The sequence below is a fragment of the Lactuca serriola genome, chromosome 8, assembly GCF_051521515.1.
Source record: "Lactuca serriola cultivar US96UC23 chromosome 8, Lser_US96UC23_V15, whole genome shotgun sequence".
Classification (NCBI taxonomy): domain Eukaryota; kingdom Viridiplantae; phylum Streptophyta; class Magnoliopsida; order Asterales; family Asteraceae; genus Lactuca; species Lactuca serriola.
In genome coordinates this window covers 90,202,581-90,221,390 of record NC_136415.1, presented here as the reverse complement: position 1 = coordinate 90,221,390, position 18,810 = coordinate 90,202,581, and the positions used below count along the sequence as shown (strand labels likewise).

Genomic DNA, 18,810 nt, shown 5'->3' with positions numbered 1-18,810 from the left:
TATTTTCCTTACAAAAGTTATGTAGTCCTAAATACCAGGACCGAAAATGAACAACTATTTGTCATACTTAAAGATATAAAAGTGGTTTTAAATCGGCATAAAACCCTTTCTGATGTGAGAAAAATCCCGTAATGAATGATGTGTAGTCTTAAATACCAAGACCGAAAGTATATAATAAAGTATGTAATTGTTGATGTAAAAAGTGATTTTAAATCGACATAAAACCCTTTTTGATATGAAGGCGTATAAGTATTTTTCCATACTTAAAGTAATTTCAGTGAGCTAAATAGACATAACTCGCTAATTTAAAGTTAGAACCCGTAAATCTTATGATTGTTAATACCACATGTGAGCTATCATAACCATACTTGGCATAGACGGCCTCGTAATACGACGTTCTTCAGGCGTCGCCGTTAAATGACACTTGTCACCACAGACCTGCCGGTCTAGCTGTTGCAAGCAGCTCTGGTGTGGGTTTGTCAAACCCAATATAGATCATTACACAACTATCACGTTCTCCCTACACGAGACTCTGGTTACAATTTACAGGACTTTTTGACTTTGTTACTTTGGAAGTAACCCGAAGGGAATGATTCACAAATTTATTCATTAACAGATTTACGTGAACTAAACTGAAAACCTTTGGTAAATAAGTTTGAGAAGTAAATGATACATAAACTATACCTATTATAGTTTATCCAAAACGTTTGTAATGTATAAGAATTCTTTTATGAAAATGCCTTAATGCTATGAATCCATATACTATGCTCATTATAGCTTAATATACGTGCTCTAAATGAATGAATAATCTTATCATGAATGACTATATTTCAGTTTATGATGATAAACTAACAAGGAAACACATTCAATATTTAGAACTTATTGTTATACACTTTTCTCAACATAATACAAAGTGTTATGAAAGTTATAAGCTGTTAACAAATTTTCAACCTTTCTACACTGTTTTTGAAATGTCATAGAAAAATCATACAAAGTTGAAAACTAAATCCGTAAATTCTGAGAGTTCCCAAAATGTGTCTAGTTTACTCATAATTTTTATCATGATTTTTAATGACCTCCAACTTGGGTGAAAAAGTCCATAATCACAGACTGGTCCGGATTGGTGTTTGAAATGATAGGCAGTTTTGTAAAAATCACCATAAATTGTAGAAATATCGTATGGAGATGTGCAAGTAGTCATTTTAAAGCTAAGAACTGGAACTACTTACACCTAAAACAGTTTTTCAAACAAAAATGTTTAAGTTGTCCAAAACAGTCCGTGAATGGAGTCCAACTTTTCTGATGAAAGCTGTTAGAAAAATTTAGTTATGTTCTTGGTGTTTTAACTTGTATCCCCCCCCCCCCCCCTAAAAACTTAAGAAAACATAAAAATGTAGGGGTATGAACTCACCTTGAGTGATTTCAGTAGGTAAGTGTTGAAGAAGAGAAGTTTTCAACCCAAGAACACTTGAAGAATCACTTGAAGATTCGAAGATCTAACAAGAATGTGATGATGTTTGTGTAAGCAATCTTTGATTTTTGAGTAGGAGGATGTGTAATAATCATAAGAAAGATGATGATACTTACTAATTATAGGAGAAGAGTCTTGGAGTATGCCTTGAAATTCTCGAATTAGAGAGAAAAAGATGAGAGAGTTTGGAGTGTGATTCTTGATAAAAATGAGAGAATGATTAAAGTGTGAGGAGAGAGGATGGATGTTCCAGCCCTAAGGACGTGGGAATAGTTGAAAATAGTGAGAAAGGACCTATGAAGTGACTAGGGATGGGCTGGTGGTGAATAGTGACATGGAGTGGGTATGGGAGTGGTTGCTTGTGTCATAGAAATAAGTAAAGTCAACACTCTACCTTTGTACTTCACCCACTCTCTTTTGGATAAGGTTTTATCCTTAAAAATGTGATTAATTAATAGTTAAGGGTCCTTATATGTTAAAATAAAGTTTTGGGTAAAAATCCCGTGTTAAAACAATTAAAAACAGGCCTAAAACACGAATTTAGTCGAAAACTGGGAGAAAAAACATTCCCAGCGAGACCTCTCGGTCCTAGGCCGAGGTTCGGTCCCTAGGCCGAGGTTCGGTCAGGCTGGTGCAGAGCCGGAAGCGAATGCGAGCCAGAAGAAGAAGGCGAAGGCGAGGCTTAGCCCGAGGGCTCGGTCCGAAGGTCAGAAGCGAGGGTTCGGCAGGCCATCAGAAGAGAAGGTTCGGTAGCCATTAGAAGAGAAGAGGTCAGATCCGAAATGTGCCGAACGTTCGGGTTCGGTTGAGGCATGCGAGGTTCGGGCCCGAGAGGACCTTTCGGGTTCGGTTCAGCAGCCTTCGGCTCAGAAGGGTTCGGTTCCTAAGAGGGGTTTCGGGTCCTAAGAGAGGTTTCGGCTCCTTAAGTCCGTTTTTCGCGTAGACTTCCGTTTTTGGGCTGTTTTCGCCAAATTCGAGGGTTGGGATGCCCCGAGTGATTATCGAAAGTTAGGAGAGATTTCGAGAGAGATTTGAGAGAGATTCCACATACTTAGAGAGATTTGACATACTTGGAGAGATTTCACATACAAAGAGATATTTGGGAGAGATTTCACATTCGAAGAGAGATTTGGGAGAGATTTGACATTCTTGGAGAGATTTCTCATACAAAGAGAGATTTGGGAGAGATTTCACATACTTAGAGAGATTTGGGAGAGATTTGACATTCTTGGAGAGATTTCTCATACAAAGAGAGATTTGGGAGAGATTTGACATTCTTGGAGAGATTTCTCATACAAAGAGAGATTTGGGAGAGATTTCACATACTTAGAGAGATTCGGGAGAGATTTCTCATACAAAGAGAGATTTAGGAGAGATTTCACATACTTAGAGAGATTCAGGAGAGATTTGACATACTTGGAGAGATTTCTCATACAAAGAGAGATTTGGGAGAGATTTGACATTCTTGGAGAGGTTTCTCATACAAAGAGAGATTTGGGAGAGATTTCACATTCGTAGAGAGATTTGGGAGAGATTTGACATTCTTGGAGAGATTTCTCATACAAAGAGATGGAGTGAAAACGATTGAGAGAGGTTTCACTGGTAACCTTTTTGAGTGTCCGGCTTCGCAATGCAAGGTCCGTGAACCCCGTTAAGCCTTGTTTAAGGATCTTGCATACTCCTGATGAGTATGTAACATTGTTTTATCGGTTTGGCTCTCCACGTACCACCGTTTTAGGTTAAGGAGATCTAGATGTACGCACTTTTCGATTTATGATCTCTCATTAGAATAGAGAGTTGTTTAGAAATTACATAACGTAAACTCTAGTACCTACGGGGAAATTGGGTTGACCGGTTTGACTTGTTGACTTTAGTTGACTTTGACTTGACCGAAAATTGGCAGTTGTCACAACAACCATATACAAAAACTAAGAAACATGTGGGCGCCTCCTGTTAGGTAAGTAATGCACTTTCATTTCTTTATATTATGCTGGTGTAAATAAAAGTGGATGAATGAAAATGTAAAAGAGACATACCTCAATAGTAAGACACAACAGCACTGCAATTCGTTTTACTGTGATCCGTACATAGTACTTTGAGACAACCCGAATATTCTACATATATATAATGAACAAACTGAGATTAACCAACTGACATTTATATTATACCAAATAGCAATATAAGAGAAAAATAAATTATATGTAAATAACAGCAAAGTAAAATATAAATATAATTACATGCTCAATTATTCTCTCCTGAAGATCCTCATCAGCTTTGTCGCCTAAAGAACCACATAGCATATTCTTTTTGTTTTGAAAATCCTCTTTGCATGTATTCCACAAAAGCAGTCCACTGAACAGCTTCCATTGTGGTCAATTGTTTTAACACAGACCTTTCAAACCACAAAAATAATCATCATAATTAATACTTTTTAGATGAGAGCATTAATGTCTTTTGGGTATTGCCCAAATCCTAAGTTAAACATCTATATAACCTTCTTTGTCATTCTTTTCACTAAATCTTCATGTTGAGGAAAGTATAATAAAATAACAGAAAGAAAAAATTGGTCACCAAGTTTTAACATTTTTTATGACCTCCAACCATATTGAGCAACAATTACATCATTTTAAAGACTCTTTTAAAAATCTTTCATTGCCATTGACTGAGGTTCGATCATTACCTAACGGAAAGATGAAAAACTTATGACGGTCTAACAAAGTTACATGTATACCTTTTATTCTATTATATATTACATATAAATAGATAGAAGATTATTGGGCATGAGTCTTTACAATTTTTTTGTTGTAGCACATTGACTAAAATCTGAATATCTCATTAGAATAGATAGAATTTTGTAAACTATTATATAAATGAAATTTATGTACCTTTCCAACGATAACATGTGAATTCCCAATAGGATCAATATTGGTAAACGGTAATTGGCCCTTTTTCTGCAACACCATCAATATCATCTCTAAATCTTGTTATTCTAAAAATCATCCTTCCAATTCTTCATCAAACCTGTAAGAGACATTTCAACAAACATATAATGGGCATACTATGAAGCTAATAAAATAACAGATACCATAGATTTGTAAAGGTTGTTACCAATGTCACAAACTCCAAGAAGTAACGTCTACGAAACTTGTACCTGGGATTCAAAAACAAAAACCAATGTTTCATTGAGTAAATCTCATAAACCAATAGATGACCAGTTTCAGTTAGAAACTACATAAAAATGTGAAAATTCACTAAATTTTTTAATAAATAGTTGGTGGGCAAATGTTTCAGCATCTAATAAAAGTTACCATACTATTCCAAACTCCATCAACTGCCCTCTTTGATTTTGAAATGTCGATGCTTGACTTGGAAACCACAAATTTAGAGATCCACCACCCTTGAGAACAAATATGTTTAGTCAATAGAAACTGTAAGTATTTTACACTCAAAAGAAAGACTTAAATAAGGAAACTCTTAAACAAATAAACTCCTAATTAGATATTCATTCTGATTCCTTTTCTTATAGACAGTTCCACTCAAGCATAACATCAAACAGGTAGTGTGCAATTATGTAAAAGACATAAAGTTTAACAAAAAAACATGTACCCCTTCAGATTGAAATTTGATTGACGAACTCTAGATAAAAAGACGTAGGCGGTGGTGACTGGTCCGACGATGAGTACATCTGAAACATCTATCAACAATTTTTTACTGAACAGAAGAAGAAGAAGAAGAAGAAAAATTAATATGAATAGTAAGAACATATTTAAGAAAATCATCCTAAATTGTTTGGATTTTGTTGAACAGCTGCCACTTCTTGGGTTCTGGTATGCCTTCGATCTTCATAGCGGTGAAGGAAGGTGATGGTGGCAGTTGTAAACATCAAGCGTGATATGTAAGCAGCAGTTAATAAGAAAAAGGAGAGGGAAGAAGGAAAAATTAAAAAAAATAGGATTCAAACCTTTTACACATCAACGAAACCCTAGACTAACACCTAAACCCTCAATCTCAATTTCAGAGTCGAAATTATGCTCCCTCACTACAGATGCTCCTCACCACCGCAGCCTCTTGACACCGATTTCAGGTGTGTACTTCGATTTCATAAACCCGGAAACCACCACAATAGATCCATCTTCTTCATCTGAACGGAAGAAGAAGCTGATTAAAGAGCAATAACGGTGGTTGCGGTGGAATATGATAGAGTAATTTGAGACCTACGTGGATAAGAACGCAGTAACGGATAAGGGTTTCTTGCATTGGTGAGGGAAGGTGGTGGTAAAAAAATCTTAATAGGAAGTATGAGAAAAATGAAGATAACAATGGAAAAATGTATGGCGGTTTGTGTATGGGGATTTGTGCGAGAGAAAAAGAGAAATAGAAGTTTAGTGGCAAAATAAGGAAGTCAAAAAAGTTGCGTGTGATAATAACAAAGAAAAAAAAGCGGAACGTCTGTGGCCAAAGAAGTAAATGAAGGAAAAAAAGTGGTAGAAATGAGAATTAGCAAAGTTTCCTGTTCCTCAAGATTTAACAATTAATAGTATATATAATTGTGACATAATAGAATGAAAAAAATTCTCCAGCACAATTGATTAGGGGCATGTTCCTATACAGGAGAAGCGTAGGCTTATATATATATATATATATATATATATATATATATATATATATATATATATATATATATATATATATATAACCCGTGACACTACATATGAGAATTTTAAAAATAATTAGCTAAATTTTAACTTATTTATTGAAAATTGATAATAAAATCTTTAACAATTAATAAATGTGTATGTTTTGCTAGTAATATGATAATGACATAATTATTGGTTGAAATTTGTAACATCCCAAAAATATGAACAAAAAATTTCAAGTGGAGTTCCGAATCGATCTGGTTCCTGGTGCGGCTCCAATAGCCAAGGCACCATATCGATTAGCTCCACCAAAGATGTAGGAGTTGTCTACATAGCTGTTGGAGCTGTTAAACGAGGGATTTATCTAGCCTAGTAGTTCATCTTGGGTTGCACCGATCCTGTTTGTAAAGAAAAAGAAAGTGTCATACCGAATGTGTATTGAATATCGGGAGTTGAACAAGCTAACAGTGAAGAGCCCTTATCCATTCCCGATGATTGATGATTTGTTTGATCAGCTTCAGGGGGCGTCTTGTTTTTCCAAGATTCATTTGCGCTCGGGATACCACCAGATGAGGGTCAGGGAGGATGATGTGCAGAAGACAGTCTTTCATACTCGTTATGGTCATTACGAGTTCATGGTGATGCCTTTTGGGCTCACCAATGCTCCAGCCGTGTTCATGGACCTCGTGAACCCTATGTGGAGACCAATGCTGGATCGGTTGATGATAGTATTTATTGATGATATCCTGATTTCTTCCAAGACCCAGGAGGAGCATGAGGAGAACTTGAGAGAGGTATTGGATATCTTAAGAAGGGAGAGGTTATACACGAAGTTCTCCAAGTGTGAGTTTTAGTTGCGCGAGGTGCAGTTTCTTGGGCACCTTGTCAACCAAAACGGTATTCTGGTCGATCCGGCCAAAGTGGAGGCCGCGATGAGATGGGAAGTTCCGAGGTCTCCATCTGAGATTCGAAGTTTACTTGGGTTAGCTGGATACTATCAAAGATTTATTCAGGATTTCTCCAAGATAGTGGTACCCCTGACTTGATTAAAGAAGAAGATTGTTATTTTCTACTGGGGCCTGAGCAGCAGGCAACGTTTGAGACTTTGAGGCAAAAGTTGTCCGAGGCGCCTATTTTGACCCTTCCAGAGCGTTTCGAGGATTTTTTAGATTATTGTGATGCATCTATTTTGGGCTTAGGCGCGGTCTTGAAGTAGAGAGGGTACGTCATCGCTTACGCCTCAAGGCAGTTGAAGCCTCACGAGGCAAACTACCCAACACACGATTTAGAGCTAGGAGTAGTGGTTTTTTCCCTCTAGATTTGGCGACATTACCTCCATGGGGTCCTTTGTACTATTTACACGGACCACAAGAGTCTGTGGAATTTGATGGATCAGTCAAATTTGAACATGAGGCAGCGTTGGTGGTCGTACGTGGTGAAGGAATATGATTGCGAGATACTTTTCCACCCGGGGAAGGCCAATGTAGTGGCCAATGCTCTTACTCGCAAGACAGTAGCGGCCCCAATCAGGGATATCTGTTTGAGGATGGCAGTGGTGACTCTGCTTCTGGAGCGAATTCGGGAGGAATAGTTGGTGGCTACGAAGGAGGAGTACTAGAAGAGTGAGCGTATCGTGGGTCAGATTGCCTCTTTCGATTATGATAGTCGAGGTTTATTGACACTCCATCGGAGAGTCTGGGTTCCATACTTGGGCGGTGCGTTCCAGATCCTGATGGAGGAGGCGCACAAATCCTGATTACTTTTGGCCCTGCATGAAGCGGGATGTAGCCTGGTATGTAAAGAGGTGCTTGACTTACATGAAAGTCAAGGCAGAGCTCCAGAGACATCACAACAAGGTGCAACCGTTAGATATCCCCGTGTGGAAATGGGAGGAGATTACCATGGACTGCATTATGAAGTTACCATAGTCAGTGTGAGGATTCGATGTGATATGGGTCATCGTAGATTGATTAAACAAGAGCACCCATTTTATTCCGATCCAAGAGAGTATTTATGTCGAGAAGTTGGCGAATATCTACATCAGGGAGGTCATGGCTCGGCATGGGGTTTCGGTTTTTGTGATTTTCGACAGAGACGTGCGGTTCACTTCCATATTTTGGAAGAAATTTCATGAGGAGTAGGGTACTCGTCTACACTTCAACACGACCTTCTACCCGCATATGGATGGTCAGAGCGAGCGCACCATCTAGACATTAGAGGATATGTTGCAGGCGTGTGTTATGGATTTCAATGGTAGATGGGATACATATCTCATGTTGATATAGTTTTCTTATAACAATAGATACCACGCCAGCATCGACCGACCTCCTGTTGAGATGCTTTATAGGAGGAAATGCAGAACCCCGATTTGTTGAGGTGAGGTTGGTCAACAAGTTATGGGGAGTACCGAGGTAGTGCTCAAGACGACCGAGTTAATCTAGCAGGTCCGGAGTAGACTCAGACAGCTCAGATTCGGTAGAAGAGATACGCCGACAGATGCCAATTGGACCTAGAGTTCCGGGTCGGGGTAATGGTCCTCCGGAAAGTGCCACCTTGGAAGGGTGTCATTCGCTTCAGGAAGCAGGGCAAGCTGGCCCCAGGTATATCAGACCCTTCATGATTATAGCCCGGGTGGGCAAGGTGGCATACCGTCTAGATCTTCCGGAGGAGCTTAGATAGATCCACAATACTTTTCATTTTTCGCAGTTGCAGAAATATTTAGTTGATAATTCTGTGGTGGTTCCTTTGGAGGACATTCAGGTGAATGATCGCATGAACTACGTCGAGAGACCAGTAGCGATTCTCGACAGGAAGACAAAGGATTTGAGGAACAAAAGGGTCGAGCTGGTGAAGGTGTAGTAGCAGCACCATAAGGGCTCAAAATGGACGCGGGAACCGGAAGACTAGATGAAGGAGCATCACTTGGAGTTATTCCCAGTAGCAACATATTTTGAGGACGAAGTCTAAGTCAAGTGGGGGAAATTTGTAACGCTCGAGTCGCCAGGTACAATGCATACACTGTGGGTTATGGCCTATGGGCCTAGGGCTATGAGAGATGGTATTTGGTCCTTATTGGGCCTTAAAGTTTATTTGATTGGGCTTGGACACATTGGTTTGTTTAGAAATTTCTCCTTGTCAAGAAGAGGCCCAATAAAGCAAGGATTAGGGAAACTTTTGCCTTAAGACATGAATTGGGTTTGGATCTTGGAGTCATAATGTAATCTAATGGGTAATTAGAAATTTATGTTGTACGATAGGGGGAGGAGCTCATGAGTCATTCAATGAGTACGATTTGACACCCACAGTTTGAGGTGAGTCTCCTTTTGTAGAATTTGTGGGTCGAAGGCACCAAGGCCGACCCACTAGTTATGACATATCATGATTATTGTCTTTGTGATAATTATCAGTTGTGCATGTATTGTTTGATGATTTTTTGAATTATGTGTGATATTATGTGGTAGTGGTAGGGGTGAAGTACACCCGGTATCCGGTTGAAATAAACCGAAGGGGCATGTCGAATACCCAGATATGCTCGACATTATCCGGTTGAAATAGACCAAAGGGGCAGGTTGAGCACCCAGATATGCTTGGCAATATCCAGTTGACATAGACAGAAGGGGTAGGAAAACACCCGAATATGCTTGGCAATATGTTTATTTTGTATGTGGTATGGTGGGGGAAACTCACAAAGCTTTGTGCTTATAGTTTCAGTTTGTGTTTCAGGTACTTCCAGCTCGAAGGGAAAGGTCCCGACATGATCGCATCGTATCACACTATGATTTTTCGCAGTAGAGATTTTGGGACTTATGATCTAATAATACCTTTCTATGTTTTGTTTTGATTACATACTATGATGATCGTATGTTCACATTGCTTTTGAAATTGATGATATTTTGGGCTATGGGTTTAGTAACATTGAAAATGAAATTTTTGGGTTGTATTTTTGGGATGTTACAAGTTGGTATCAGAGCCATGGTTTTAAGGATTCAGGTACACTCTCAGATGCGTTTGAACTCAAATCGAGGGATTAGTTGGTTTTTGTAAGAAAACTATTTTTTTAACTAAGGATTTTAATGAAAAACAAGGAGTGTGATGCATGCAATCGGCCGAGCTCAAGTAAGTTTCCCCCAAGATACCCATAAATGTTATCTGTTATGATTTGGTTTATGAATATGTGAATCATTTGGTACTTAGGGCTAGAGATCTGCTCAATGTTTGCATGATAGAATGCTAGGATAGATGCCTTAAATGCCTACTGTATGAGCTCATAAACTTGCATGTTGGTGCTGATCAGTCAGTGTTAGGATGTCCTGATTAGGATGTGTTTGTTTCTTGTTACCCGAAGCCCGAATGTTGCTTGCTTTGTGCTTATAGGAGCTCTAACTAAATTCAGTTAACTAATAAGAGAATACACCAACTTACATGTTATGAAAAGCAAATAATTTTAGAAGGATAGGTTTGACTCTATTGCGCAGCTCTTGTTTAAGTCCAACCGTTGTAGGGTAAGACCTCTTATTCGAAGAATTATCTGGTTTTAGTGATATGTAATTGTATTCGTGAACTACTTGGAGGGAGCTAGTGGAAGTTCCTTCGACAGCCGATGGTAGTGACTGGTGTGAGAGAGAGAGAGAGAGAAAGAGAGAGAGATAGAGAGAGAGTTGCCCTAGGAAATGCATAGGAAAAGATTAGTTCCATGAGCCTTATCTAATTGCGAATTGTATGTATAGATAGGAAGGAACTTGGAAGATTCAATGTGATCCTTAAGGAAAGTAAAGATAGATGTGGAAGGTAGTATGGGCCCATACTACTGAAAGCAGAGGATCCATACTCGATTTGGGGAGAGCTGCGAGGAAACCAGGGGGCTTGTAGAATGTGAAATCTCTCAATTTGTATTCACGATCCTGATAGTTGTATGGTTTGTTTCGGAATGGTGATGACACATCAGGGAGTAGGATGTTCACGATCTGGGTCTAGTTTGGGTATGAGCTCCAAGCCAATTGATGAGGGCTTGCGAGAGTTCATTGCATCTGAGATTACTAGAGGCATTGTTGATGCGACCCCGGTGATTTTCGGGTTGGTCAAGGAGGGCATTATCGAGCTGATGGAGGATCGCTTTATGGCTGTCAGAAGTGATATGGAAACTAGCCAGTCTGGGACCCGCAAACTCTCCTTCAAGGATTTCAGGGGATGTGGAGCACCAGACTTCTTCGGGGTGAAGGACCCCGTCGCAACTAGATGATGGATAGCATACATTGAGTGTGCCTAGTTGACTAGCATATTGAGAAGAGGAAGGCAGAGCCTAGGCAGACAGTTAGGGTTTCAGCAAAGAAACCCAAGGCATTCGACTCGAGGTTGAAGGGCCAGCAGGGCCGGAGCCACTGTGGGAAATGCGACAGGTCACATAAGGAAGTTTGTAGAGTGGGGGGCTGAGGCTGCTACAAGTATGGAAAGACCTGGCACTTTATCAAGGATTATACTGCCCATACTCCCACAATTCAGACATCAGACATGATTTTCTTTCATTGCAATCAGAGGGGGAACAAGAAGGCCCACTGCCTGAGTCTAGCATCGTGAGCACCAATGATAGCGCCAGCTCCAGTGACACTGCGGATCACAGATGGCCGCCTGGGCAAGACGGATGTTCCAGTGGTGAGGAGTTGGGTTGGTCAGTTAACCGTTGAGGGGGCGCGGGCCGCACCAGATGTGGTGACGGGAATGTTTCTTTTCCTTAACTCTTATTTTATTTTGCTTTTGATACTTATATTTTATGTGTTTTGTTTTAGGATCGCTCCTTGTGAATGATATCCCTGTTTTGGTGTTATTCGACTCGGGGGCCACCCGATCTTACGTGTATCTTGCACTTAGCAAGAAGTTTTCCGGATCTCCGAGCATGTTAGAATACCCCTTAGAGGTTGAGAGCACTATTGATTGATATGTCCAAGCATTGAGGGTCCATCAGGATTGCACTTTGAGGATGTGCGGCGAATGTTATTCTATTGACTTGGTTACCATTCCTCTGTGCACGAACAAGATCATAGTAGAGATGGATTAGTTGAGCCCTAATAGGGAAATGATTGATTGAGAGCACCAGCTAGTGCAAGTAGGGACCCCAAGTGGGGGAGAGTTGGTGGCCCAGGGAGAGGGAGCTCAGCACGGCCCTGTTTTATGTTCAACCGCTAGGGCCAGACGCTATCTCCATCAAGGTTGCTCTGGGTTTGTTGCTTACATTATGATACTCGTAAGCGGGATAGTGAGACGGTTGATGAGGTGCCAGTTATTCGAAATTGATGATACTCTATGTTTTGTTTTGATTACATACTATGATCATCGTATGTTCACATTGCTTTTGAAATTGATGATATTTTGGGCTATGGATTTAGTAACTTTGAAAATGAAATTTTTGGGTCGTATTTTTGGGATGTTACAAGTTGGTATCAGAGCCTTGGTTTTAGGGATTTGGGCACACTCTCAGGTGCGACTCCAATAATGTGTCGGCCTTGGTGCCTTCGACCCATGAATTCTACGAAGCGAGAGTCACCTCAAACTGTGGGTGTCAAATCGTACTCAACGAATGATTCGTGAACTCTTCCCCCTATCCCACAACGTAAATTTCTAATTACCCGTTAGATTACATTATGACTCCTAGATCCAAGCCCAATTAATGTCTTAATGTAAAAGGTTCCCTAATCCTTGCCTTATTGCGCCTCTTCCTCCTAAGACCCAAGTTCAAAACAACCCAAGGTGTCCAAGACCAATCAAATAAACTCTAAGGCCTAATAAGGCCAAATACCACCCATCATAGCCCTAGGCACATAGGCCTTAATCCGTAGGTAGGCTTGACGCCCAACAATCCATGGCCCAATAACCTAGAGCATGAAAATCATTTTTGTCCACTGCATGCATACGTGCAACATACTCTGCATGTACGCCCCAAGTACGATGGCCTTGACCAAATACGGGTGGTTGACCCAGTATACGCAACGTATAGCCAGCAAACCCAAAATGCTTCTAGTGACTTATTTCATTAAGCCCTAACGTCCAAAACATTGATCCAAGTCCCTAAAACTTCCAAAGCCATAAAGTTATAAACTTTATAATTTTGCACGCATGAATGGGGATTAAGACATAAATTAAGTCCATACACACACTTAGTTGATATCTATCACTTGCATGGTTGAGGCTAAACCATCAAGGTCCGATTTTTATGGCTCCTAACACTTCCAAGAGCTTAAAAGGACAACTCATATGGACTGAAACTCCTCTAACTGAAAGAATCTCAACTATGGGACAAAATTATAACATTAATCACCCCAAAACTAGATCTAAGCATGCAATGGCCAATGTTTAAGCTTTATACCTCAAATCGGCCAGAAATGATGCCAAACTTCTGGATCTACAAGCTCTCTTCACGTCCTTGCTTCTTCTCCAAACACATTCTTCTTCAAAACCACCAAATAACACCAAAAATGCACAAGGTAAGCTCAAAATGCATGCAAGAAGTTTAGGGTTCGATTCTAACACTCTAAGGGCGATGGAGGCTGAGAGGATGAGGGTTATGAGAGACTTAAGTTCTTTAAATAGGGTGCAAACCCTAAAAAGTTAGGGTTTGCTTGTAGTCAGACTACGTATGTCGTATTCATGGCTACGCCCATCGTACGCAGGAACTTCCTCGATCCACGTCTCACCATGTGTATGTCGTACATACAGTATGTACGGCCAACATATGACCCTCACCCATAAAATACACACACACACACACACACACATATATATATATATATATATATATATATATATATATATATATATATTGCATAAGAAAAGTACCATCCGACTCGAGCGTTACAAAATTATGAAAGGATAGTGGTCTAAATATGCGATTGGCATTTTGTATTTTTAGATATGCTAAAAAATTATAATTTTATTGAATAAAACATAAATTTAACTAAAAAAATATTTAAATTTATATAAATAATAAAATTTTACAAACTTTTTTATAAATTTCTAAAACTTCTTTGTACACAACATTGTATGTTTTACTTGTGACTCTACCATCGTTATCTAAAATCAACAATTTTAATCCTTATCTACTTTGAACTCTAGATAAAGCAACATAAAATTGGCCATGTGTAATAATGGGATCCTTGAAATACAAGCTAACATTTGATAAAGATTGTTCGTCACTCTTATTAATTTTCATTGCAAAACACACAACCAATGAAAATTGTCTTCTTTTGAATTTGAACAGGATTTTGTCTTTAGAAGTAGTTAAATACATTCTTGGAATAAAAGTCTGGTTTCCAATATTACTTCCAGATATGATAACTGCCTTAATAACATGTTTGTCCAAATATTTAACCTATAGTCTAGTACCATTACATAAGCCATTTTTCTGATCAATGTTTCTAAATAACATAACTTGAACACCAACTTTTAAAGTAAGCTTATTGTTTGGAAGACTTGAGATTTTAAGACTGTTAAAAACATAAGGTGAATATAAAAATGCATCGAACTGATCATGAACAAACTCGGATCGACATAAGCTATCTGAACATAAGTATTCTGTTTGTTCTCCAAGAAACAATGACAATAAACGATCGTTTATTTCTTGGAAAACTTCATTCTTGGGAGCAAGTATTGCTCTTTCTTGTAAATAATTAGTAATGTTGAAGTTTTCCAGAACAGAAGGATATACAAAACTGATTAATGAACCTATAGGATCTCATGGATTATTAATGACAATATCTTCTGGAATATCAACCATCTCTTCACCATCATTCGGACCACCAAGATTGCCGTCTCCGATGTCCAAAAGCCAATTTTCAAAACCCCTTATTTGTTCAATAATAGATGGATCGCTTCCAACAGTTAACCTTTTGTTCATTGTTAATTTATGAACTTTGCGTTGTTTCCATAAATAGGAAGAACATAAAGAAGCATGAACAATGTTTTGTCTACTGGCACCTGGAACAACAGGTAGAATTTGTCTGAAATCACCTCCAAAAACAATCACTTTCCTTACAAATGGAATATTTGAGTTCGTAGGATTGACACACCTTAATATATCCTTCAAATTTCGATCTAAAACTTCAAATGCATGCTTGTGTACTGTAGGTGCTTCATCCGAAATGATCAATGAGGGTTTTCTACCTAACCTGGCAAGATCAATCTTTGGATTTATGCTACAAATAGAATCCTTGAGAAGATTTATGGGAATTATAAACTGAGAGTGTGTTGTCCTGTCTCCAGTCAATAATAATGAAGCGATCCCACTTGAAGCAACATTTTAAAACAATCTCACATTGAGCTCCAATTGTTGCAGAAATTGTATTCCAAAGAAATGTCTCACCCGTTCCATCATAATCATAAACAAAGAAGACACCTCCCTTATGATCTTTAACTACATCCATGATATCAAGAAAAATGTCTTGTTGCTTGTTTGTTAATGCAACAAATAGCCGATCAAACTCGTTCTTTAAAATTGGTATGTCATAGTATAGCTCCATAATAATAAGACGATTGTTTGAAGATGAAACAGAATCAACATTCGGGTAAGGCATCTTTGTATATTTTTGATGTCTAGAATTGTTACAGAGTAAAATTTGTTCTATCTCAGACAAAGTCATGTTTTTAAGTTGATCTTCATTTAGTGATAAGCCTATATGAAACATAGAGTTGATAAAAACGAATTTAAAAAAAAATATGTGTTGATTTTTGCTTATAATAATAATAATAATAATAATAATAATAATAATAATAATAATAACAATAATGTATTTCAAGTTACAACCTATAATAGTGTTATATAATGGTTACATAATAGAATAAAATAAATTTTCTGGCACAAATTAAAAGGGGCATGTTTCTGTATAGGAGAAGCGTAAGTTCGAAACTACTGCTTTTTGTTAAAAGCTTCAATGTGTCACGCCCCAAAACCGGAACAACGGAAACGTTCAGAGGTGGTTGACGTCATGTACACTATCACAATAATTGAATAATAGTAATCAAAGCAACATCCATGGTATTAATAATATAGAGTTTTATATTGTGTTTGTAACATTGTTCGTATGACACCAAAAGTGTATAGCAAAAACTATAAGACGTGACACTATGATGCTCCGTCTTCTCAAAACCTGTAAGTGTACTTGTCTACTGGTTCCCTGAGAATACAAGTGATTTTGAAAGTGTATCAACATTAAAGTTGTTGAGTTCATACACATTTTAGTATTAGAAGTCTGTCTTCGTTCTTTGAAAATGTTAGTGTGTTCCTCCAGAAAATCCAATATTCTTTTTTGTAAATGAAATGTAGTCTTAGGCCTTAAGACCAAAATGTATATGATTTATGGTACTCTGAAATAGTATACTATAGTCTTATTATCAAATAAAACTACATAAATGAATGCTTCCCAAAAATGTATGTTGTACTGTATTTGGAAAATAGTGCACTGTATTGCATTTGTATGAAAACCCTTTGTATGTATGCGCCTGGAATCCAACAGTTGTACTGTATAGTAGTGTAACGTAGTTCTATTATTAAAAAAAACTTTGAAGTTGTGTTCGTCATGTAAACCAAAATGTTTAGTTAATGCTTATTGTGACTGATATTATAGCCATGCTAAAATGACTAGTGGCCTGCACGACGTTCTTCAGGCGTCGGAATGTTATGACATTTACTATCAGTTTTTGTGCGGGGTTGTCAGTCCTGTATATATCTATACATAAATTCACGCTCTCCCACCAGGAGAGTCTGGTTATAATTCAGGACTTTAGCATGTACTCTAGTAGGTACAATGAAGTAGTGGCTCAGAAACATGTATTAACTTGTTTACGTATAGTGTGTAAATCTTCTCTTGTTCTTGTAAATGTACGTATTCTTCTTTTGTAGTGTAATCGTAGTGTAAAATAATTATACTTAAATAATTATTTTAGTATTGTATCTTTGAACTTAATAAAATAGTGTAAGTGTTCCATAAACTATACCTATTATAGTTTAATATGTATGTTCCTATATTGTTTCTTGAACTAGTAGAGTAAAATGTATGTTCCATAAACTCTACCTATTATAGTTTATAACTATGTTCTGTATGTAATGAAAATATTTATGAAAATACCCATTTGCTCGGCATGTTACAAATGGGTTAAACTTTTATTTAAATAAGTTTTATACTCATATATGTATAAGGCATATATATAAATGAGATTAAAAAGGTAGTCGAACAAGTGATTCCACCCTAAGCCCACAACCAAACAAGGAACAAGAGTTAAGGCGAAAACACCAGTCCGAAGCCTATTGAATCATATATATATATATATATATATATATATATATATATATATATATATATACATATATATATATATATATATATATATATATATATATATATATAGCTTGAAACAACAGTTGAAGTAATTTAGAATAGCTTGAAACAGTTTAAAAATAGTTTCAAATCGTTTGAATGTTTAACAGAAGATTCCTTGTGTTTTACTTGTATCCCCCCCTAAAACATTGAAAAATAGTGAAAACGTAGGGGTATGAACTCCTCTCGAATGTGTGTTCTTGTTTGGATACAAAATGGTAGCGATGATCCTTAGGCTAGAACTCTTGTGAATAGTCGTATCCTAATAATATTTATACCCTATATTGTATTTAAATTAGAGAATTAATACTTTAAATAATAATTTCAAGTGTTAGACAACATTGTATTATGTAAGAAATACTAAAATTCCTAAGGATTTTTGAAGGTGTTCTTGGGTGTTCTTGGTGTTCTTGGGAGTTCTTGGTGTCCTTGGGAGTTCTTGGTGTTCTTGGTTGAAAACTTGAAGATTTGAAGGAAAGTATGAATGTTCTTGAGGAAAATTAGGAGATTTGAAGGAATCTGGGCAACATCTTATGAAGATATGATGTTTACGGATTATTTTTGAGAGCAAATTAAGAAGGATTTTGGTCTAGGAAATGATAAATGAGGCTGGTTTTCGGTTATACACTTATATATCGTAGGAGTTTTCAGCCTTAATTGGCCTTAACAAGGAGATTTCGGTCCTAATTTGATTCCCAATTGGGATTTCAGTCATGGCTATTCACAAGGAAGTGATTTCTGTTATTGGCTTCCATAAAGCAAGTGTTTTCAGTTTTGGTATGGGATTAGATTCCCTAAACCAAATACTATATATATAATATGAAATTTCATGATTTATTTTAAGTGTTAGACTTTTATTTGAACAAGTGAGACCTTTATCGACTTTTATTGACCCGAAATAAACGGTTGTTACATTATCCCCCCCCCCCCTTAAAGGGAATTTCGTCCCGAAATTATTTCTATAGTGAGCACTCATGGACAGGGGAAAAGATGCATGTACTTACACTGCATTTGGTCTTTTCGCTCCCAAGTGAAATCGGGTCCTCGCTTGGCATTCCAGCGGACCTTCACTATCGGTATGCGACTTTGTTTTGTACTCTTGACTTCCCTATCCATGATTTCTAATGGTTCATCCACGAAGTGTAGGCTGTCGTTTATCTTGATTTCATCGAGTCGAATCACAAGAGTCTCGTTAAATAGACACTTCTTTAGGTTAGACACGTGCAACACAGGGTGTACGTTATTAAGTTCTTGAGGTAGCTAGATTTTGTAAGCTACTGGGCCGATTCTAGCAAGAATCTCGAACAACCCATTGTACCTAGGATTTAGTTTTCCACGTTTT

The 18,810-nt window shown here is 37.8% G+C and overlaps 1 protein-coding gene across 1 annotated transcript; it reads right to left on the bottom strand.

The window, feature by feature from the left end:
• Positions 1–4,467: 4,467 nt before the first annotated feature.
• On the bottom strand, positions 4,468–15,668 carry LOC145067149 (uncharacterized). The gene is made up of 5 exons (XM_079014350.1): positions 15,382–15,668; positions 14,849–15,290; positions 4,780–4,899; positions 4,623–4,699; positions 4,468–4,492 (listed from the first exon to the last, which is right to left on the bottom strand). The coding sequence occupies exons 1-5, from the start codon at positions 15,666–15,668 to the stop codon at positions 4,468–4,470; spliced, it is 951 nt and encodes a 316-aa protein (XP_078870476.1).
• Between the last annotated feature and the right edge of the window lie 3,142 nt (positions 15,669–18,810).